The sequence below is a fragment of the Coffea arabica genome, chromosome 2e (assembly GCF_036785885.1).
Source record: "Coffea arabica cultivar ET-39 chromosome 2e, Coffea Arabica ET-39 HiFi, whole genome shotgun sequence".
NCBI classification, from domain to species: Eukaryota; Viridiplantae; Streptophyta; class Magnoliopsida; order Gentianales; family Rubiaceae; genus Coffea; species Coffea arabica.
The window spans coordinates 65,443,519-65,462,888 of record NC_092313.1 but is presented as its reverse complement, the minus strand read 5'-3'; the positions used below and the strand labels follow the sequence as shown (position 1 = coordinate 65,462,888).

The following is a 19,370-nucleotide window of genomic DNA, read 5'->3' as shown; positions in this document are numbered from 1 at the left end:
TAAATATCCACCTCTAGCAACATAAGATTTGATCCAGTAGATGGAAAAAAGGATTTACAAAAGGATGAAAAAAATGATACGTTTTTAGTTGAAGAAAAAATTAAAAATAAAAAATCATTCAAAATGTCCTTTACATTTCGCTAAATGAATTTTTTCGTTTTTCACTTTTAAAATATTAATTTTATCTCCATTATAAATTCATGTCAATAAATTTTGATCCCAACCTAGTTTTTCAATCACTTTTTAGTCTAAAAATCACCATGTGACTCATATGTGATCATTTTTAGGTACAAAAAGGTCAAATTCCACTTGTTTAGGGGTAAAAATGAATATAGATCAGCTAAGATCTTTTTTTTTTTTTAGGAAAAATGAATATAGCTAATTTCACTTTTTAAGAATGAAGCTGAGAATAAAGCATGAATATGAATTGGGTCATTTGTTTAAGTACAAATGGTATCTACTCATTAAATTGATCATGTGTGAGTTACATGATGGATTTCACGGTGAAAAGTGGTTAAAAATTTAGGTTGAGACCAAATTTTATTGACTTAAATTTATTTTTTTTTGGTCAAATGTCAACTTGTATATATATGTTGACTTAAATTTATGAGGGATGTAAATTTGACATTTTAAAAGTGAAAGAAGAAAAAAAAATTATTTAATAAAATGTAAGGGATTTGAATGATTTTTTTTTAAAAAAAATAATATTTAAGATAGACAATCGAAGGTCTTCAATTGTAGTCTCAGTGATATATATAGCTACGCTTGAATAGTTATTTGGGGGGGGGGGGATTTTAAACCCAAAAAAATCATTATAGTGATTTTGTTGATAAATTTATATGTAAAATAAAAAAACGGTTAAAAATATGTTTAGAATTATCTGAAATAATGTTTTATAGCAACAATTAATTTATTTGTTGTCATACTAATAAAAAATTAAAAACCCTTCAAGAGAGTGGTGGAATGGGTGGTTTGAAAAGAGGGAGTGTGAATACAAGATCTCGAATTCGAGTCTTTTCACTTATATTAAAAAAATGAATAAAATTAAAAATAAAAACCCTCCACATTTTTTTTTTTTTTTTGACAAAGTTACAGCTTGTTTCCACCAAACCAAACATTCTCTCTTCATACGAGGCACCTTTGCTGCTCATCCCATTTTCCTGGTAATTGTACGCCAGAAATGAATGGGCAAAACTTTAGGAACGTGTGATGGAATATACAATTTCAGTGTCTTTGCTTGAGGTTTACGGAGTGCTTGTTCCCTACAGACAACTTTCTACCTTTGTAAACTTTCTTGCAGAAAAGCATCTATAATTGCTTTCAACAAGTTGGTAGTTTCAAGTCCAATTCACACAACTTTGAAGAGTTTATTTTTCTTTAGATTGGAAAGTTTGTATTTTCAAGGAGACGTACGAAATAATAAGCTTGTTAGAGATGGGGATTTCCTCGAATAAACGTTTTGGTTTAGAGTTTTCCAACCTTGTGTTTGTGAAGCTAATGAGATTTTCCACTTTATTAACCATATAGATAAAGAGGGAACCGCCCCCTGCCACGTTGGATGGTCGTCCGCCCATGTGCGTTGTAGGGATTGGCCGCTGGTTATGATGTCAGCTTCCCGTACCAGGTGGTCTTCTTCTTCTTTAAGACAGGTAGTTTTTGCATGGTTTTTATATATATATATATTTTTCCCCAAAACAAATGAACTGATGTCATTAGTCATTAGTCATAGTCATCATTAGTCATTAGCGGCAGAACAGCCTCTTGGTCAGAGGTGAAATTACGTTTTGCTCCTTGAGAGTTTGTTTTTTTTACCTGTTTTTTTACTTCTGTATTTGTTGGTAATAATCTCTGCGGGTGTGCCCATCTGTGTCAAATGGCCTCTACCGCCAAATTTCCAATCTTCAACTTGCTTCGGCTTTTACGAACGAGGCATTTAATCCCTGTACGGCCATGCTAGGAAACCTCGTAACCGTTGGGTAATTCGGTCGGTTTCTGCTGGATATCTTTCTTTTTGGGTTCCATTTAGCTTGCTTTTGATTGCTCTGTCTTCTGTTCGCTGCTTTTTGCTATCGCTTGTTTGCTGTGCTTATGGTGAGTGTATTCTGTCTTCACCGTTGCTTTTGCTTTTTAAAATTTTGTGTTGTACTCTTTTAGCTCTGTTTGTCTTACATTCTTTTTGTTTCCTGGTTGTTAGCTCTGGAGTTGGTTATTGTTGCATTGCCGTCTTCCATAAACGCAGCTGCAGGTTCTTAGTCTTTTTCCTTTTGCTTTTTTATGCTGCACTGATGCTGTGTATGGTGATGTTCCTTTTGTTTCCAGAGATTTTCTGCATTTTCTCTATGTTTTAAATTTCCTCTGCATGTTCCCGGTCTTTTTCCTTTGCTTGTAGCTGGTTACTGTTGCATTGTTGTCTTCCACAACCACAGCTCTAGCTCCTTACTTTTCCTTCCTCTGGTTTTTTTAAATGCGGGTTTGTGTTGTTGCCTTCGTCGATGCTGTGCATGTTCGCGTTTGTTTTCGTTGCAGCCATTTTTTTATCATTTTCCCTCGGCTTTTAGCTCTCTTCGTTTGTTTGTTGGTCGCTTACATCCTCTCAACCTTGCCTTGTTCGCTGCTCATTTTCTTTCATCCTTCTCCTTTTTGCACTCTGTTTGTTCGCTGTAATGCTTGTTTGTGCTTTTTTTTTTGTCTATTTTCTTTGCTCTTATTTTCTTTCTCCATGTTATTCATTGTTGCTTCTGCTGTTGTGTGCGTGCTAAACCTTTCGTTGTTTTTCTGGAAGCTGTGGCAGTGTGTTGCGCCAGTTCTGTTTCACCTGGTGCCCTTTTGGCTTTGGAGACGTGTGCTTCCAGTCAGTGCTTGTTTGAGCCAGTTCAGGTTTTTAAACTATTCTAATCTCCTGTTCCTTCCTTTAAGCATATTCGTTCTTCCTTGTGCTCTTTCATTCTACTCTACATATTTTTATTATTGTCCTCCTGTGCTCGAATTTCTTGCTACAAAAAAAATGTTTTGTCCTCTACTCTGTGCCTCTGTTGCATGCCTCTGTGTTTGTTGCTGTGTGATTGTATCTATTCCATTTCTTCTCTTGCCTGTTCTGCACTCTGGGTGTTGCTGTGTCATTTTTCCTTTGGTTGTTGGGCTTAGTTTATCTTCTTCAGCCTTCCAGTCTAAGAACATGGATAGGAATTCAAGGCGTCGTAAACGCTATGCCGAAATGCCAGAGCAAGAAAAGGCCGAGCTTTTGCGCCGTCGCCGTGATGCTAATGCTGCAAAGAAAAGGAAAGATGGGCGGATGCTAATGCTGTCGCCGTGATGCATTGCCGTCTTAAAAAAGCACTAATGATTCTAACCTGATGATTGTATGCACTGATGCTGTTGCCGGCGACGGCTGTTGCTTTTGATTCCAGAAAAGGTTCTTAGACTTTATACTCTCTTTTTCTTCCCAGTATGAAACCAATGATTCTAACCCTTTGGAAAGAATTCGAAGAACTGGATGGTCCCATCATTAGAGCTCCTGGGCACCATTTTCCCATCATTATTGCGACAAGAGTCAGGGTGACAACAAACAATTGTAGCTATATACTACTCTCTTTTTCTTCAAGAACGTTAAATGCATATGTTTCTTAGAAAGCTGTTGGTTTTAACACTTTTTTTATTTCAATACCAGACCTGAGCTTCTCAACTTCTTATTGTTCAGCCATTACGGTGGCTCCATTTTTGCAACAAGCAATGCATCTTGATTTCTGGTCAGAACTATTAAATATATGATACACCGCTTTCCCATTTACATTGAGCCACTTAAAGACCGTTTCTCCCATTTTATATATATCAGGTACCATAGTCATGCACTTGCAATAGACAAGCTAATTGATAATGGAAGTTACACTGATCCGCGAGTTCTTCTCCCTCATGTTGCCAATAATAGAATTCTTCGTATTAGTGCTGCACTTCAACAGGTCACTGTCTTGTTGCTATTTATATTCTATAAATCATGTTTACCTCCCTTCTATCCTTATTATTATTATTTTACAGAGAACCACTACTGCATGGATTAGAGGAATCATTGAAATTTCCTTTAGGCCCCAAAAATTATTCTATATGGCATGCCCCCAATGTCATCAACCAAACAGCTTTGCAGGCACATCGATAGTTCAATGCGAATACTGTCAGGCTAACATTGAACTCTTACCAAGGTTTTTAAAGCTCTTCAGTGCATACAATCACTTTACTCAATGAATTCATGAAATCCATACTTTTTCATAACTGTTATACCATTTTCTCCCTTACAGAGCTTGTATTACCATTTTCATTGCTGATTCAAGCGGATCATTGGCTGCTACTGCTATGGGAACTGAAGCTGAAAATTTAATTAACTACTCAACTGCTGAACTCCATTATTTATACGAACAGGTGCCTATTCATCCCTATCCAGTCACGAGTGTTTTCTTCCCTTTATGTTTTCTTTACACTAATTTCTTCCCTTCGTTTTCTTGACCCAGAAAATTGATCTAGCTTCATACCTCATGCGTACTCTGCAAAAAAAGGACAAAACTGTTCTACGTTAAACCTTCCTCTTCCAGATTCGCCGGCATCAAATGTGCAGCCTATGAAATAATTACTTCATACGCTATGGATGAACCCATGAACATCAATCACATCAACTTCAATGGCCTTAACATCAACAACTAAGCTTTTCTTCGCTTGCCTTTAATTTTTAAGCTATTTCTAGCCAGATGGCTGCTAGACTTTGAACTTTTTTTATTATTCCCCCATCCATCTGTTATGAGTTATTGCAACTACATTATAGCAATTTATATGCTCTATGTATTATTGTCTGATTTCATTCCGCTTTCTTGCCTTTCTCGATTATCTCCGTTAATAGAATCTACCTGGGCATATACATTTTCAAATTTTCCCACCGCGCACTTGCGCGGTGAACCCCTCCTAGTAAGGAAGAAGGGAGAAAGAGGGGAGTTTGAGAGTTGGGCCAAAGATTTCACAATCCCCTAAGGAATATCCCTCCATCTAACGTGAAATGGCCTTTCTGTACAAATGATTTTGCTTACGGAACATGGGATAACTGTAAATGACATAAATTTCTATGCAAATTTTTTCCCAACAAATGTTTCATGCTTATGGGAAAAAAAGTTTGCATCTCTACATCATAAATTCATATTAAGTTTGCATCTCTCCATAATAAATTCATATTCTATTTTTTCTGTTAGCTTCGATGTCGCTTAGTTAGTACTAGGGCTGTACACAAACTGAACGTTCAATGAATAATTTGGTCTCAATTAGTTAAGGGCTCGATTTGAGTTCAATTTACAATGAACTTGAGCTCAAATTCCAATAGGAATTGGAATTCATTTATAGTATTAAATTGATTTCGAACTTGTAGATATTTGACTCATTAAAACTTGATTCAATTAGAATAATAATATTTTATTTAAATTATATATTTATTATTTATTAGATAGATATTATATATGTATTAGTGATAATTTAATATTAAAAATTGAAGAATTAAATAAATTTTTGAGCTCTCAAATTGAGTTTGAACTCATCGAATGTTAAATCAAATCGAACTCAAATTTAGATTTTGAGCACAAAATTTTGAATTGAACTCAAATTATGAAAAGTTCGATTCGATTTGATTCCTTTTCAACCCTAGTTAGTACCATTTCATAACGACAAAGTTGTTTTTCCAATTGAATAAAAGAAGAAAAATATAAATATGGACACATTTTTTTAGTAGGAGAGTTCAAACTCGAAACTTCTCATTTACATTCGCTCTTCTTGAACCATCCAACCCATCACTCCCCCAGATATGGACACACTTAATTTACCATCTTACTATAAAAAACTTCAATTGTGCCATTAATCTTTCCATATTTCAAGTGGACAATCTTAATAAAGAATTTCGCATGCCAATGGATCTAGTTTAATTGATTAAAAGAATTCATGGTTTTTAAAGGCCATTAAGAAAACGAAAGCAGGGAAAATAGAGTCAAATGAAATAAAGATAGCATTAAATAGAAGAGAAATAATATTACATCTATAAAACATATAAATTTTTAGGTTAAATAAACAAAACAAAATCATTTGTACTAGAATTACCTGAAAATGAGGTCTACGTTCAAATCCATAGGAATGGTATATGAAATTTTCAATTAGCAATAAAGCTTAGATTTAACCCTTGACAATTCTAATCTCTAATACTTTTCATTTGTTTGACACCAAGATTTGTAGCTCAGAGACGACTTTTACCAATACCGCGGTTTCAAAATCAGAAACACTGAAAAATCAGCTAATCCGACAAAAATCAATGGTATGCTTATGCAAATCATCTCAGTGAAGGACAAAGAATGAAAAATCAAGAAAGACTCGACTATTGAATTCTAGGAAGAAAGTGGACTAGAATGTTGCGTCTACATACAATGGCTTGCTTGTTTATTTCAATTAACAAATAAAACATAAGATTGGTCACTGCCCCAAAATCTGCACTTAGATCTTTTAATCAAGAAGCAAAAATTTGATGGGATTAGATTCATGATAAAATGCTTTTATATTCTACTAATTTTTTACACATCCCTCTATGTGACTTAAATTCTGAGAGTTTTGACTATAACAGTCTATCACCAATTACCCCTAATTATTGAATCACTAACCATGTATTTTCAATTTCAAATCCTTCTACTGATAGAATACAAGGAAGCAGAATAATACCCCTACAAATCAAGATTTCGAAAGTTGATCAATCTCTCTTCTACCAAGGCCCCATCTCAAAACCGATTGAGATGGCACAGTGGAAATTTTTCTTGTTTAAAGCAGAAAGGACCATCGAATCCCTTTTACAAAGGGGCAAAGGTAATCCAGATCACCTGCTCCTGTGACTTTTATCCATTTCTCAATCATCCCTCCTGGCTAGACCAATTAAGCTAGTGCATCCCAGCTCACCCCCGTATATAAATATTGCATGACCGAAAAATCATTTCTTCCTCTCTGTCAAAGCCGCTAATCAAGCTCTTTTGTGAAACCAACTCAGACGTTATATATATGCATTATCTGTGTGCGCTCAAGACCATCTTACAATATGCAAGAACAGATGATTATTGTGATAGAAATCAAGATAGCCAGCATGGTTATATATGGGGAGTATTATCACTTTTAAACAATATATTTATACCAAATCTCAATTTTGAACCCCAAGTTTTAATTTAAGTTTTCCAATCCCAATTAACCGTTGAAAATTTTGTATAATAAATGCATAAGTGCATATAGCCACATATGGAGTTGATGGGATACTTTAGAAATACATAATTCCTTGTGTAACATCGCATTATATCTAACTATTATTAGCTGAGTCTTATTGTCTACACTTTTCCCTTTTTCACTATGTATTGAAATAAAATGGTGGACAATTTTATTGTGTCTGATCAATAATTAAGTGGCCGTGCTAGAGATCTGCATGATAATACAAGACATTTGCGCCTGATCAATGGTTTGACATTAATAAAAGACATTAATAAGGTGTAATGTGTGAAAAATAGGACTTGTCCTTGCAACATAAAAAGTGGGGGGCTCAAAAAAAAATATAGCCCTAATTATATAAATACGCATCTTTATAGGTGCTTTTTTTCTTGTCATCATTCAACGTTCAAAGTGTCCACCCTTCCGAGTCCTTATACTTCTCCTTACAGCTAAAAAGCAGCAGAAAACTTGAGTGCCCTGCTCTCTTCTTGTTAAACACCATAAGATCACATTCATAAGCCTCTGAACTTTTTCTCTCCTCTCCCTTTATCTCTCTCTCTCTCTTTTTCACCTCCAGTGTGTGTTGTTCTATGTGCTATTGGAAAGGTTTTGTGAGGGGGATATAACGTTTTCTTCTACCATCCATCTATCAAAAAGCAAAGAAAAACAATGATCCCTGCATGTTTCAGCAGCCCAGAATCCAACTCAAACAGCTCGTCACCAACACAAATGCCTCAAAACCTCATTACATGCATTTATCAAACTCACTTGTGCAACTCACCAACCCATCTCACGCTCACCTGGTCAAAAACCCTCTTCTCCCATACCCTAACCATCCATGCACCAGGTTTTTTCTCCATAACCATTCCTCTGTACCCATCATCCTTCCCGTTCTTCAGGGCCCGGCCCGGATCTAAATCCATACACTTGACCAACAGCCATTATAAGAAACTGAAGTTGTACTGGGACTTTACTCGGGCCAAGTTCACTCAGCAGAACTCAGCTGAGCCCGAGTCAGGTTTCTACTTTGCAATTGCTTGCAATTCAAGAATGGAGTTCTTTCTCGGTGACCGGTTCGACGAGTTGACTCGGCGGGCCGAGTCGGTCTTTTCCAGAGTCCGGTACTCGGACGAGTCAACTCTGTTGTCTCGGCGAGAGCATGTGTTTGGGCGCAGGAGTTATGTGACCCAGGCTCAAGTTATGGGTTCCAAACACGAAATTGGAATAGATTGTGGCGGTGGAGTGCTCAAAGTAAAAGTCGACGGAGAAACAAGGCTAGTGGTCAAAAGGCTAGCTTGGAAATTTAGGGGGAATGAGAAAATTACTGTTGGTGGAGTGGAAGTAGAGTTTTATTGGGATGTGTTTAATTGGATAAATAAGTGTGACATTCACAAAAATGGGAGTGCCCATGGTGTATTCATTTTCCAAATTGGTGATGGTGGAATTTGGCCTGAAATGGTTGGAGCTGAGAAAAAATTAATGAGGAAAAGCTTGTCCTCTGTGGTGGCGGCCGCCGGGCAATCGGGCATGTCATCGGTGTCTTTGCCACCGTCTCCGTCGTGCTCTAGTGTGTTGCAATGGGCTGAGGAGAGTAGTGATTGTGGAAGAAGTTCGTGTTCATCTACAAGGTCAAGTGGGAGTGCTGGAGGATTTTCCTTGTTATTGTATGCTTGGAGAAAAGAGTAGTTAAAAGGTTTGAAATTGTGATTCAATTGATCAAATATTATTCTTGATTGTTTATAATTGACAATTTTATGTCTTGCACATTATTGTACAACTTTGATATAAATGTTTCTGAGGTTGTGCAAATACGAAGAAATTTTGTGTATTCTTGTAGCATCTGAGTGTACAATGGACTAAGCCATTTCCTTTTGTTCATCCATTAATTTTCGTATTTTTTTTTTCTCAGACCATGTTTTAAACCTTACTATAATGAGGCATAGAAGATGCGGAGTTTGGCTCCTCTCCAATGAATTCTCTCTCCATTTTCTACAATACTGTCTAGGTGAATGATGATGTGTTTTTAATTATTAGAAAGAGATATGACCATTTTAAATTTAACTAATTCTAATTTTTATTAATAAATGAAGACACGTGTCATGCATTCAGATATGCACTACGAAAAATAAAGAGAGAATCCATTGGAAATGAGCTAAATCCAGAAGATGCGTAATTAGACAATTGCACATGTCAAACATAATAATACACTCTGGGTATAGCTTCATAGTAATTTTTGTGTGATGCTGTTACTTAAATAGTAGTGGTTAGTAAATTTCAGTTAGGACACTTTTGACCATATACGTATTATTATTTTAGTTTTTAAGCTTCAATTTTAGACTCATTAACTCCTACAGTGTGAAGTTCATTCTACTTTAATTCTTGAACTTTGATTTTTGACACTTCAAGTTTATTCTACAAAATTGTCAAAACTATCAAAATAGTAAGCAAGTATGCTCAAAAGCCAAGGAGGTCTTGGTGTAATAATTAAGATTGAGGTATCTGAATTTAAAGGTCTTGGTTTCAAATTCCCCTCTTTCCTCTAGACTTCTTAATTAATTCCATCCCCTCCAGGAAAAAAAAAAAGGAATGATCGAAATTTAAGGACTAAAATTGGATGAATTTCATGTTTGAAGTGGTAAAGTGTCCAAAATTCTTAATTAGTTCCACCCCCTCCAGGGAAAAAAAAAAGAATGATCAAAATTTAAGGACTAAAATTGGATGAATTTCATGTTTTAAGTGGTAAAGTGTCCAAAACAAAAGAAGGGAAGAGGGGGAGAGCTAATTCTAATTTTTATTAATAAATGAAGACACGTGTCATGCATTCAGATATGCACTACGAAAAATAAAGAGAGAATCCATTGGAAATGAGCTAAATCCAGAAGATGCGTAATTAGACAATTGCACATGTCAAACATAATAATACACTCTGGGTATAGCTTCATAGTAATTTTTGTGTGATGCTGTTACTTAAATAGTAGTGGTTAGTAAATTTCAGTTAGGACACTTTTGACCATATACGTATTATTATTTTAGTTTTTAAGCTTCAATTTTAGACTCATTAACTCCTACAGTGTGAAGTTCATTCTACTTTAATTCTTGAACTTTGATTTTTGACACTTCAAGTTTATTCTACAAAATTGTCAAAACTATCAAAATAGTAAGCAAGTATGCTCAAAAGCCAAGGAGGTCTTGGTGTAATAATTAAGATTGAGGTATCTGAATTTAAAGGTCTTGGTTTCAAATTCCCCTCTTTCCTCTAGACTTCTTAATTAATTCCATCCCCTCCAGGAAAAAAAAAAAGGAATGATCGAAATTTAAGGACTAAAATTGGATGAATTTCATGTTTGAAGTGGTAAAGTGTCCAAAATTCTTAATTAGTTCCACCCCCTCCAGGGAAAAAAAAAAGAATGATCAAAATTTAAGGACTAAAATTGGATGAATTTCATGTTTTAAGTGGTAAAGTGTCCAAAACAAAAGAAGGGAAGAGGGGGAGAGGGAAGAGAGGGGAGGAAGGGGAAAGTGTTCACAATTGAAATTTAAGGACTAAAATAGGATGGATTTCATACTCTAAGGAGTCAAGTGTCTAAAATTAAAATGTAAAGACTAAAGTGGGAGTGAGTCTAAAGTTAAAGGGTCCAAAGTGGAATTTATCCCATGCAAATATGCACAATTAGGAAAGCAGTTAACATTCATTGACCCAATGACGAGGGCACATTTGTCTAAGTAATTGTAATTTAAGGATTTCACTAAAAGTCCAGATTCAAAACTGGTCAAACAATTTTAGATTAGAAATTGCACAAAAAGTAAAAGAAAAAAAAATTGAAAGAATACATAGCCAGAACGAGACAGAAAATGTTAGAGCCCGTGAACCTCCTCATGGCTGCAGCATTGTATTCCCATCTAATCCAAGAAGACAAATTTGTGTGCTTTAATTGACATATTAATTAACAATACAAGTGTACAAAATCCAAAAACATATATTGACAATTTTAAATGAAGGAGATAGAATTCTTTCTTCTTACCGAGCAGAGTTGGCCTCTAAAAATGAAAAATCTATCCGCTGGTCCTATTATTACCTTGCAGGCTTGCACTTTTCATTTTAGAAGAGAAAAAGGAGTAACAGGAATATTACTAACATTTTACAAATTAACTTTGACAATTCCAACAATTATGACATAATCATTTGTGGCCTGAACTCCCATATTTACAACTTTATTTTGTCTTTTTTTTTGTAGGAAAAAGTTTGAGTGAGTTCACTTTTAGTCATCATCACATTCCAGGATAACTTATATTTTTTTTAAGAAAAAAGTTTGGATGTGTTCGATTCTAATTACCATCACAAGTCAAAAAAACATATTTTGAGACTATAAATCGACTTGTAGAAGTTATTATAAATCGTCCGACAACACAGCCCTCACATGATTCGAACTTACAAATCGTGTTGGCCTTTTTTCTTTTTAATTTTTTTTTGGGTTTATGATTGTTGTAGAAAAGGACGATCCAAGAATCATGATTGAATAGGAGGGAGATCCAAAAGTCACTTTCTATCAACGTACATTTTGGAAGAATATTTATCAATTTACCAAACCATTTGTCAAAAAACAACATTGGAAACCTTTGCAGAGGCTCTTCTGAAGCTTTTCTTCCCATCGATATTATTTTATCATCTTTGTAGTTGGAGCCTTAGAGGGAAGCTTTTGTAGTCTTTAATCAAGAAATCCGATGACCACAAAAACTCGGAAGAAAGAAGAATAACAAGTCTGGGCTGCGGCGCTCCACATGCGCCGCTACATTGGATTCTCGTTCAAACGGAGACTATCAAAAGAAGCAAGTACCGCTACGTACTCAAGTCACAAGTCTTTTTTACTTATTTTTTGGACACTTTGCCATAGATCACGAGCAGCTCTCATTACTCTTTGTCCCTCTTTCTCTCACACGTAGTCACACACTATACTTCCACACACGCCTATGCATTGACTTATCACGTACTGTGTGTTATTAGTCTTCAATCTGTTAAGATGTGTTTGATAAAATTAAAGTTTGAGAACTGAAATTTGAAATCTAAAATCTGATACATTAAGTTATTAAATTTTTAAGTACTAAATCTGATACACTTTAAATGTATATCATATTAAGTGATAAGTAAATAATTTATCACTTATTTTTTAGAGTAAATTTTGTCTACGAAACTCAATGCCACTTAATTAATTCAAATGTTCAATTTTTCATTATCAAACGCGTCTAAACATATTAAAATTTGAATTCATTAGATTTAAATGCTGAATTAGTTATTAAACAAGACCTTAGTGTTAGAAAAAAAAAACGTGTATATTACACGAATGTCAATCTTACATGCGATTATTTAAAATAGAAAGATGTTGCACTAAACGATATATCAAATCGTGTCACATTTTGTAGGTGCACTCATCGAAGTATGCTTGCGTCTCCTGACTTGCATTGAAATAGAATTGACGGGAAAATATGCGATGTTTTGGGAAGAAAAAGTATAAAACGCGTCATACTACCATGTCGATTCATACGGTTTCAAAAGTTCTGATAAGTTAGAAAGAGTCGCAAATGTACTTTGCTTCTTTTACCTCCCAAAAACCAATGTAGATAAATGCTATAGTAATATACAATTCCATTTGGATTTGATTGTACAATTCCGTTTGGATTTGATTGTTTTTCATAAACCAATTTTTCACATATAAATGCTATAGTAAATAAACTCTACACCCTCTATTTTTCATCCATACCCCACCACCATCACCCACCACTATCCACCACTACCTCCTCATCTACTCTCTCCCTCCTTCTCCCACTTCTTCTTCCTCCTCTCTCTTCCCCTCCCCCTCTCCACCTTTTTGGTAGCCATCAACGACCAATTTGTAGTCACGAGTTGATCTAGTCACCATGGCAGGCAACCAGTTTCCGGTTGCGACCCATGATCAGATTTGGTCGTGGATGGTAACCAGAAAGGGAGCGTAGAGGGAGTGGTGGTTGCAAGAAGGGGTGAGGAGGAGGGAGGGGGGAAGGAGAGGGAAGAAGGAGAGAGGAGGAGGGAGGGAATGGGGGGAGGAAGAAAGGGAGGAGAGGGGAGGAGGGAGAGAGGGGAAGGGTGGTGATGGTGAAGTTTTTAAAATTTTTAAAAGCATCTCATTAAAATTTAGACAATTTATTTATGGATTAATTTTTTTATACACTGTCAGTGTAAAGATTTTTTATATATAAGCAAGTTTAGATTATAACACATAACATGAATTTAAATTTAAAATTCAAATCATTCATTTGTGGCATACATCCAAGGCTACTAATGTAGAAAAAAATATGACATTGTCGATGCATTAAAAGTTAATCATTAAAACTTTAAACCTTAAAAATACTCCAACATATATTCTCAAATACACCACTAAAAAAATGATTAAAAATATCTACAGCAAAAGTTTTTCACATGTATTACTCAAATAAAATATTTCAAAAACGCACCTAAAATTGTTAATCCAAATAAAGCTTCGTCTTATCATTGTTTTTTATTTATTATTTTCTAATGAACAGATCTATGATCAATTAACCATTGAATTCTTTAGTACATAGTTATTAAAGCCAACCCGAATAGGAACCCGGCGAAAGAGGTGAGTCAGCTGGGCTACTGGTTCAACCATCCAGTCAATTCTGGTTCAACCACTAGTTCTATACTAGTTTTATTTGGTTCAACCACTAGGTGCGTGGTTAACCGGTAGATCACTAAATATATTTAAATATTATGTTTCATAATTTTTGATATGGTTAAAACTATAATAAGCTATGCCATAGTAAATACTCAGTTAGTCTAATTTATTATAGAATTATTAATTCTTATAAGAATTAACAAAACCTAAATTTAATTAGTAATCCACCAAATTTCAAGTATAAAATTTTATCTAAGTGTAATTGTCTAGTTTATTTACAAATTTTAAGTGCAAAAGGTTATTAGGAACGATATTTGCTTTAAAATGAATTGTGTAATATGTTATTTTTTTTAAATCCATTTCATAATTTATAGATTTTGGGGAATAATAAAATTTATTAAAAGATTCCAAATAATTTTTTTTTTGAAAAAATAAAATAAGAATAAAAGTCTAATATATAATATAAGAATGACTAAACAACCAACAAATAGGTTGTTGTTCCGGTGGTGGTTACACTTACTTATACACACGAGATCCAATGTTTACTAAACCGACCGGTTCACCATGTTGACTGGTTAAATTGCTGGTCCGTTGACAAGTTAATGGTTTAATTGCTTAAACAATTCAATTAAAGATCCAGTTCAGCTCAATTACTAGTTCACCGGGTTGACCGATTGAACTGTTGGATCGGGCCGAGTTTAAAAACATTGCTTTAGTGTGAGCCTTTTCTATTCAAATTCTATTAGGCATTACATTTTAAAGAAGGCTGACAATTATATGAATCTAATTAGATAATACAATAATGATACAATAAATTCAGTGTGTTATATGTACTTATTTAGTCAATTTCTCAATAGTGGCTTTGTAAAGAGTTGTTAAAAGTGATGAACTATCAGAAAACTAAACCTAAAATGTAGCGGTTTTTCATGGCATATTTTTTTATCTGTAAAAGTTTATGTAAACATAAAAATGCATATATCTTTTTTTTTGTTTCTATTTTTTTACATATATCTTTTTTTTGTTTCTATTTTTTTACGTCGAATTTTCATCATAAAGTTTGAATTATACCCATAGGCGTCCTGTATTTTACTACCCATATTCTATTTTATATTGTATATATTTTTATTTCGAGACGTCTAATATATTATGCACTTTGCATTTTGATACATTCAATTATAAAATCATAATTTCAAATCAAATCTACGGCTTATGATACTAGCATTGTAAATAAATACTCAAATTACAGTACTCACTCCCCTCCCCCCCCCCCCCCACCCCCTCCCCTCTCTCTCTCGCTCTCACATCTAAATTGTAAGAGGTAAATTTTAGTAGACAAACCATAAAATTGAATTTCTTCAGTAAAAATTACCTTAGTACGTTTGGTTCCCCATAGAATTGGAGCGTAGAATTGGAATTGGAGCTCCAATTTCAATTCTTGTGTTTGGGTACTATCTTCCCTGTAGAATTAGAATCGAATTACAATTCCAAATCGATCGAATTCCATGGTTCCAATTCTTTGGCTGGACCAAAGAATTCCAATTCTAATTCCATAACTAAACGGGTTCACACGCGGATCTAGTATGGGTCAAAAATTAAAATCGGGTCAAAGGATATTGGCACCCCTTTCTTCTTGTCTAACTCACCATTTTCCTCAGCCGCTAAGGCTCTGCTCTCCACCATCACTTCCACCTGCAATCCTAATATCTTACCTTTCCCACCACCGTCTCCCCCCTGCCTTCGATTTCTCTGGCCACTTCCTCCATCCTTCGCCACTCTCGCCACTCGTCCACCCCAAATTTCAGACACATTTAGGGCTTGTGAGACACCCAGGAAGGATAATGCGAACGCAACACAGCAGAGGAGCACCTTTTGGTCTCTGAGATTTTGCCGCTACTATTGTCCCGAATCGAAATGGCCTGTGCGGAACTTTGAGCCTAAAGATGTACTAACACATGGCAACCTCGAATAGGGTACCGGTGGTTCGCGCTAAACACCCATCATATTAGGGAAATTACAAGCCAAGTTGGTAAGAGTTTGTTTCCTTTTTCTTATTTTGGGTTTGAGTTCAATTAGTTAAATTGAGTCCAAGTTTTAGCTTGTTGGAATATATAATGTTAGTTTAAAATCATATTGGTGATGAAGATGAAAGGGGTAATCTCGTATGTCTTCCTTAAAATGGTTTTTTGAGATCTATTAGAAGCTTTTGCATTGTGGAACCACAAATTGATACTGCATTTGGATTCTACACTGAAAGATGAGATATTTAGCTTTGTTGTGGTTCATGTCTACTTCATATCCTGTATTTTGTGCAAGCAGTGTTCTAGTAAATTATCAATATTCTGCAATGTATATTATTTCTCCATCATCTAGATAAGATTAATGTCTCATATGATTTACGGAAACTTGTTCTTGTTTAATTCTTATTGGTTTGAAGTACACTAAATTCTTGTGTTATGTAGAATTTCAGCTGATTATCCATCGATAATTTTAAGGATGCAACTCCATTAGAGCTTCCCTCTAAATGAGACTCTACTAAATCTTTCCTTTTGATGAGACTCATAGAAGGCTTTAGAAGGATTCTGATGTTTCTCGTAGCCAATTAGTCTTGTTTCTAGAAAGAAAGCTTTGTCGGGACTTTTCTGTTTCTTTCTTTTGTTGCAGTGTGCTGGAAAATCCTTACCAGTAGAAGCTTTAAGTCACTAGAATAAGTTTAGGACATCTCCAAACTATTTTGTGCACATAAGTGATGATCTTAGCAACATCTCCAAATTGCTTTTGCAAAAAGGTTCCGTCCAAATAAGTCAGCATAAGTTCTTCATTTAACATATGTATGGATTTTTCTGGTGCATATTTGCCTCTCACTTTTAGTTCTATAATGCAGTGGCTGTTGAATCTATTCTTAAGAACATGACATTGTGATGTTTTTCTGGTGCATATTTGCCTTAGATATGGCATCTGAAGCAACATCTCAGTCAAAAGGGAAAGGCAAAGGGTATTTCACTTGGACTCCTGAAATTGATCGTGTAATGGGCACCTGTTTTATTGACCAAATGAACCAAGGAAACAAATTAGATGGTAAATGTGCATGGAAAACAGTAGCCTACACCGCAGTAATGAATGCTTTATTCGATAAACTCAATATATCTGTGACAAAGGCTAATATTATATCTCGTTTCAAGACATGGGAGAAACACTATGACATCTTATACCCACTGCTCCAGTCCTGTAACTCTGGGTCTACAATAATATGGGACTACTCTAGAGGTAGAATTGATGTTCGTGATGAGGATGTATGGAATGCTCGAGTAAGTGAGAATCCAAAAATTCTTCCTTATAGAAAAAAAATTGTGGTTGAAAATTGGGAGGATATCTGTATACTGTTTTCACAAGATCGTGCAAATGGAGAGGGTGCCCAAACTGTTTTTGAGGCTAATGTTGAAACTGAAGTTGAAGAGTCTGCTAATGTAGAGGAATCATTTGAGACTGATTCGCGATCTTTAGAAGATGAAGTTATGAATGCACTGCTAGCTCGACAACGGTCAAAATCAAAAGCTTCATCTTCAACAAATGATCGTGGCACAAAGAGAAAACTAACGAGCTCTCAAGTACTTTACAAAGTGTTGGGAAGAATGGCAGATTCACTGGATAAGTACTTAAATTCAGAATGCTCAAAAGTTACAACAAAAATGGTGGAAGACGAGTTATCTAAAATTGAATTAAATAGATTTCAATTGTTGAAGGGTATTGACTTACTTATGAATGACAGGACAAAGTATGACACTTTTTCTGGTCTCGGAGATGACTTAAAAAAGGATTGGCTATTGATGCACATTGGTAATTGATTTTTTTTTTTGGGTAATCTCCAGTTGAAGTTGTTTTTGTAGAAGAAGTTGAGCTGATTGCTGGAAGCCCAAGTAGAGCAAGTAGAAGTTGTTACTACTCCATTGTGTATCCATGACTTTTTAAATTCTGATGAGTTCTTTGTTTTTTATGTAATGGATCAAAACAAGATTATAGAAAGATTCAAGGGAGTATTTCAGCTATTTTCTATCTGTTTTTGAGATGATAAGAATGGAACATTGGATCTTTTGTCTGATGAAATAGCATTTTAGATATTGAGATTAACATAGCTGCCTGTGTTGATGCCCTGACTTGTCCTTTAGCTGCATGAACCTTTGCATTCTTTCTCAAATAGTACGTTTGTAAAACAATTGACAAGGTGGATGTTTGAACTTTGAATGAGTATATGTGGATGTGGCGTGCCTCCAAATGCTGTACTGCCCTACATGAAGAGGAGGTGTAGTGCACTGCTGGACTGCAGAAATAGCAGCAGTAGCAAGTATGCATATGAGTATCAACACGTATTAAAAGGGTGATAAAATAAGCTTTGGCAGTGGGAAAAAATAAATTATTAAAGGCACAAATTGGTTCTTTCTTTTAAATCTTTAGTAAAAATTAGCTAAATGTAAGAAAAAAAGAAATTATTATATAAAAAGAAAAAAAAAGAAAAATTTTATGTAAGCAAATGTTTCATGAAAACAATTCTAATTCCTAATGAATTCTTCTCTCATACAAACAAAGAATTTGGAATTTCAAATAAATTCCGTATCAATTCTATGCATTTCCCAAACGAAAGAATTGAAATGACTTGGAATTTCAATTCATAGAATTTCAATTCTAATTCAATTCTAATTCTGTAGAACCAAACGTACCCTAAATGATTTTCTTTTATACATTGGCAATAAGTATCTGCTGTCATTGTACACGTGCGTGTATGTAGATATTATACACACACTGTGCATTTCTTGTGTACTCCGTGCATTGATGATTTCATTTGCCATCATATTGTTCCTAATTATTATAACAGAGGAATCCTTTTTGTACTTTCGTCCATCAAAATGATGACAGCAGAAACTTTTTCTTATTTGGGGGGATCCAGGCAACACATCTCAAATGTAATTATTCTTGCAGGTTGCTGCCAATTTCAAACAAGAACAAGGAAATTTGAGAAGTAAATTTCAATTTCTTCCAAATAATGGGTCAGATTATAACATTTAGTTTTGGTATTTTTGGTTGGGCCTGGTTCCACAGTAAATCTTGAGGCTGCCTTTTTTTTTTTTGGGATGAGAAAAGAAACTATTGTGGAACAAGCTTTAGTGGAACCTATTTGGAAGCAAATCTTGTGGATGAGGGCTAGTGGGCCTTAAATATTGTATACTATGATAAATCTTCAAATATGGAAGAACTCAAGGAATTGGAAACTGGAAACTAGCAATGGGATCCCTTTCCCTTTCACCAACTACTTTCCTTGGTTTTTGAAAGCACAGGAGGGATGGACTATGAAGTTCTGTGTTCAACTGTTACTAATTGGTAAAGCTGTAGCATTTTCAAGGAATTTGTTTATCCTTTTCCTCACTAATTTCATACAACCAAACACTGCGCAAATGTGAA

The 19,370-nt window shown here is 34.9% G+C and overlaps 2 protein-coding genes and 1 long non-coding RNA gene across 8 annotated transcripts; all 3 read left to right on the top strand.

Moving 5' to 3' along the window:
* The first annotated feature begins 1,712 nt into the window (after positions 1–1,712).
* LOC113732670 (replication protein A 70 kDa DNA-binding subunit D-like) lies at positions 1,713–4,846 on the top strand. Of its 6 annotated transcripts, none has more exons than XM_072080706.1 (9): positions 1,713–2,091; positions 2,195–2,245; positions 2,792–2,877; positions 3,159–3,412; positions 3,668–3,746; positions 3,833–3,956; positions 4,033–4,193; positions 4,290–4,410; positions 4,500–4,846. In XM_072080706.1, the coding sequence occupies exons 4-9, from the start codon at positions 3,370–3,372 to the stop codon at positions 4,563–4,565; spliced, it is 594 nt and encodes a 197-aa protein (XP_071936807.1). In that variant the 5' UTR covers positions 1,713–2,091; positions 2,195–2,245; positions 2,792–2,877; positions 3,159–3,369; the 3' UTR covers positions 4,566–4,846. The 6 variants fall into 6 exon arrangements, with proteins under 6 accessions (XP_071936807.1, XP_071936805.1, XP_071936806.1 ...); XM_072080704.1 differs by having other exon boundaries at positions 2,783–2,877; XM_072080705.1 differs by having other exon boundaries at positions 2,792–3,412.
* A 3,455-nt stretch (positions 4,847–8,301) lies between these two features.
* On the top strand, positions 8,302–8,937 carry LOC113732669 (uncharacterized). Its single transcript, XM_027258591.2, has one exon. The coding sequence runs from the start codon at positions 8,302–8,304 to the stop codon at positions 8,935–8,937; it is 636 nt and encodes a 211-aa protein (XP_027114392.2).
* A 6,640-nt stretch (positions 8,938–15,577) lies between these two features.
* On the top strand, positions 15,578–17,939 carry LOC113729305 (uncharacterized). Its single transcript, XR_011840882.1, has 2 exons — positions 15,578–15,945; positions 16,866–17,939. It is a non-coding gene; the product is annotated as an uncharacterized lncRNA (long non-coding RNA).
* The last annotated feature ends 1,431 nt before the right edge of the window (positions 17,940–19,370 follow it).

What these genes read in the sequence shown, in the direction of transcription:
- LOC113732670 (XM_072080706.1), top strand. Translation starts at nt 3,370, where the DNA reads ATGCTGTTGCCGGCGACGGCTGTTGCTTTTGATTCCAGAAAAG. An exon ending in TTAGTGCTGCACTTCAACAG is followed by an intron (nt 3,957 to 4,032) that starts GTCACTGTCTTG and finishes ATTATTTTACAG; the next exon opens with AGAACCACTACTGCATGGAT. An exon ending in TCCATTATTTATACGAACAG is followed by an intron (nt 4,411 to 4,499) that starts GTGCCTATTCAT and finishes TTCTTGACCCAG; the next exon opens with AAAATTGATCTAGCTTCATA.
- LOC113732669 (XM_027258591.2), top strand. Translation starts at nt 8,302, where the DNA reads ATGGAGTTCTTTCTCGGTGACCGGTTCGACGAGTTGACTCGGCGGGCC.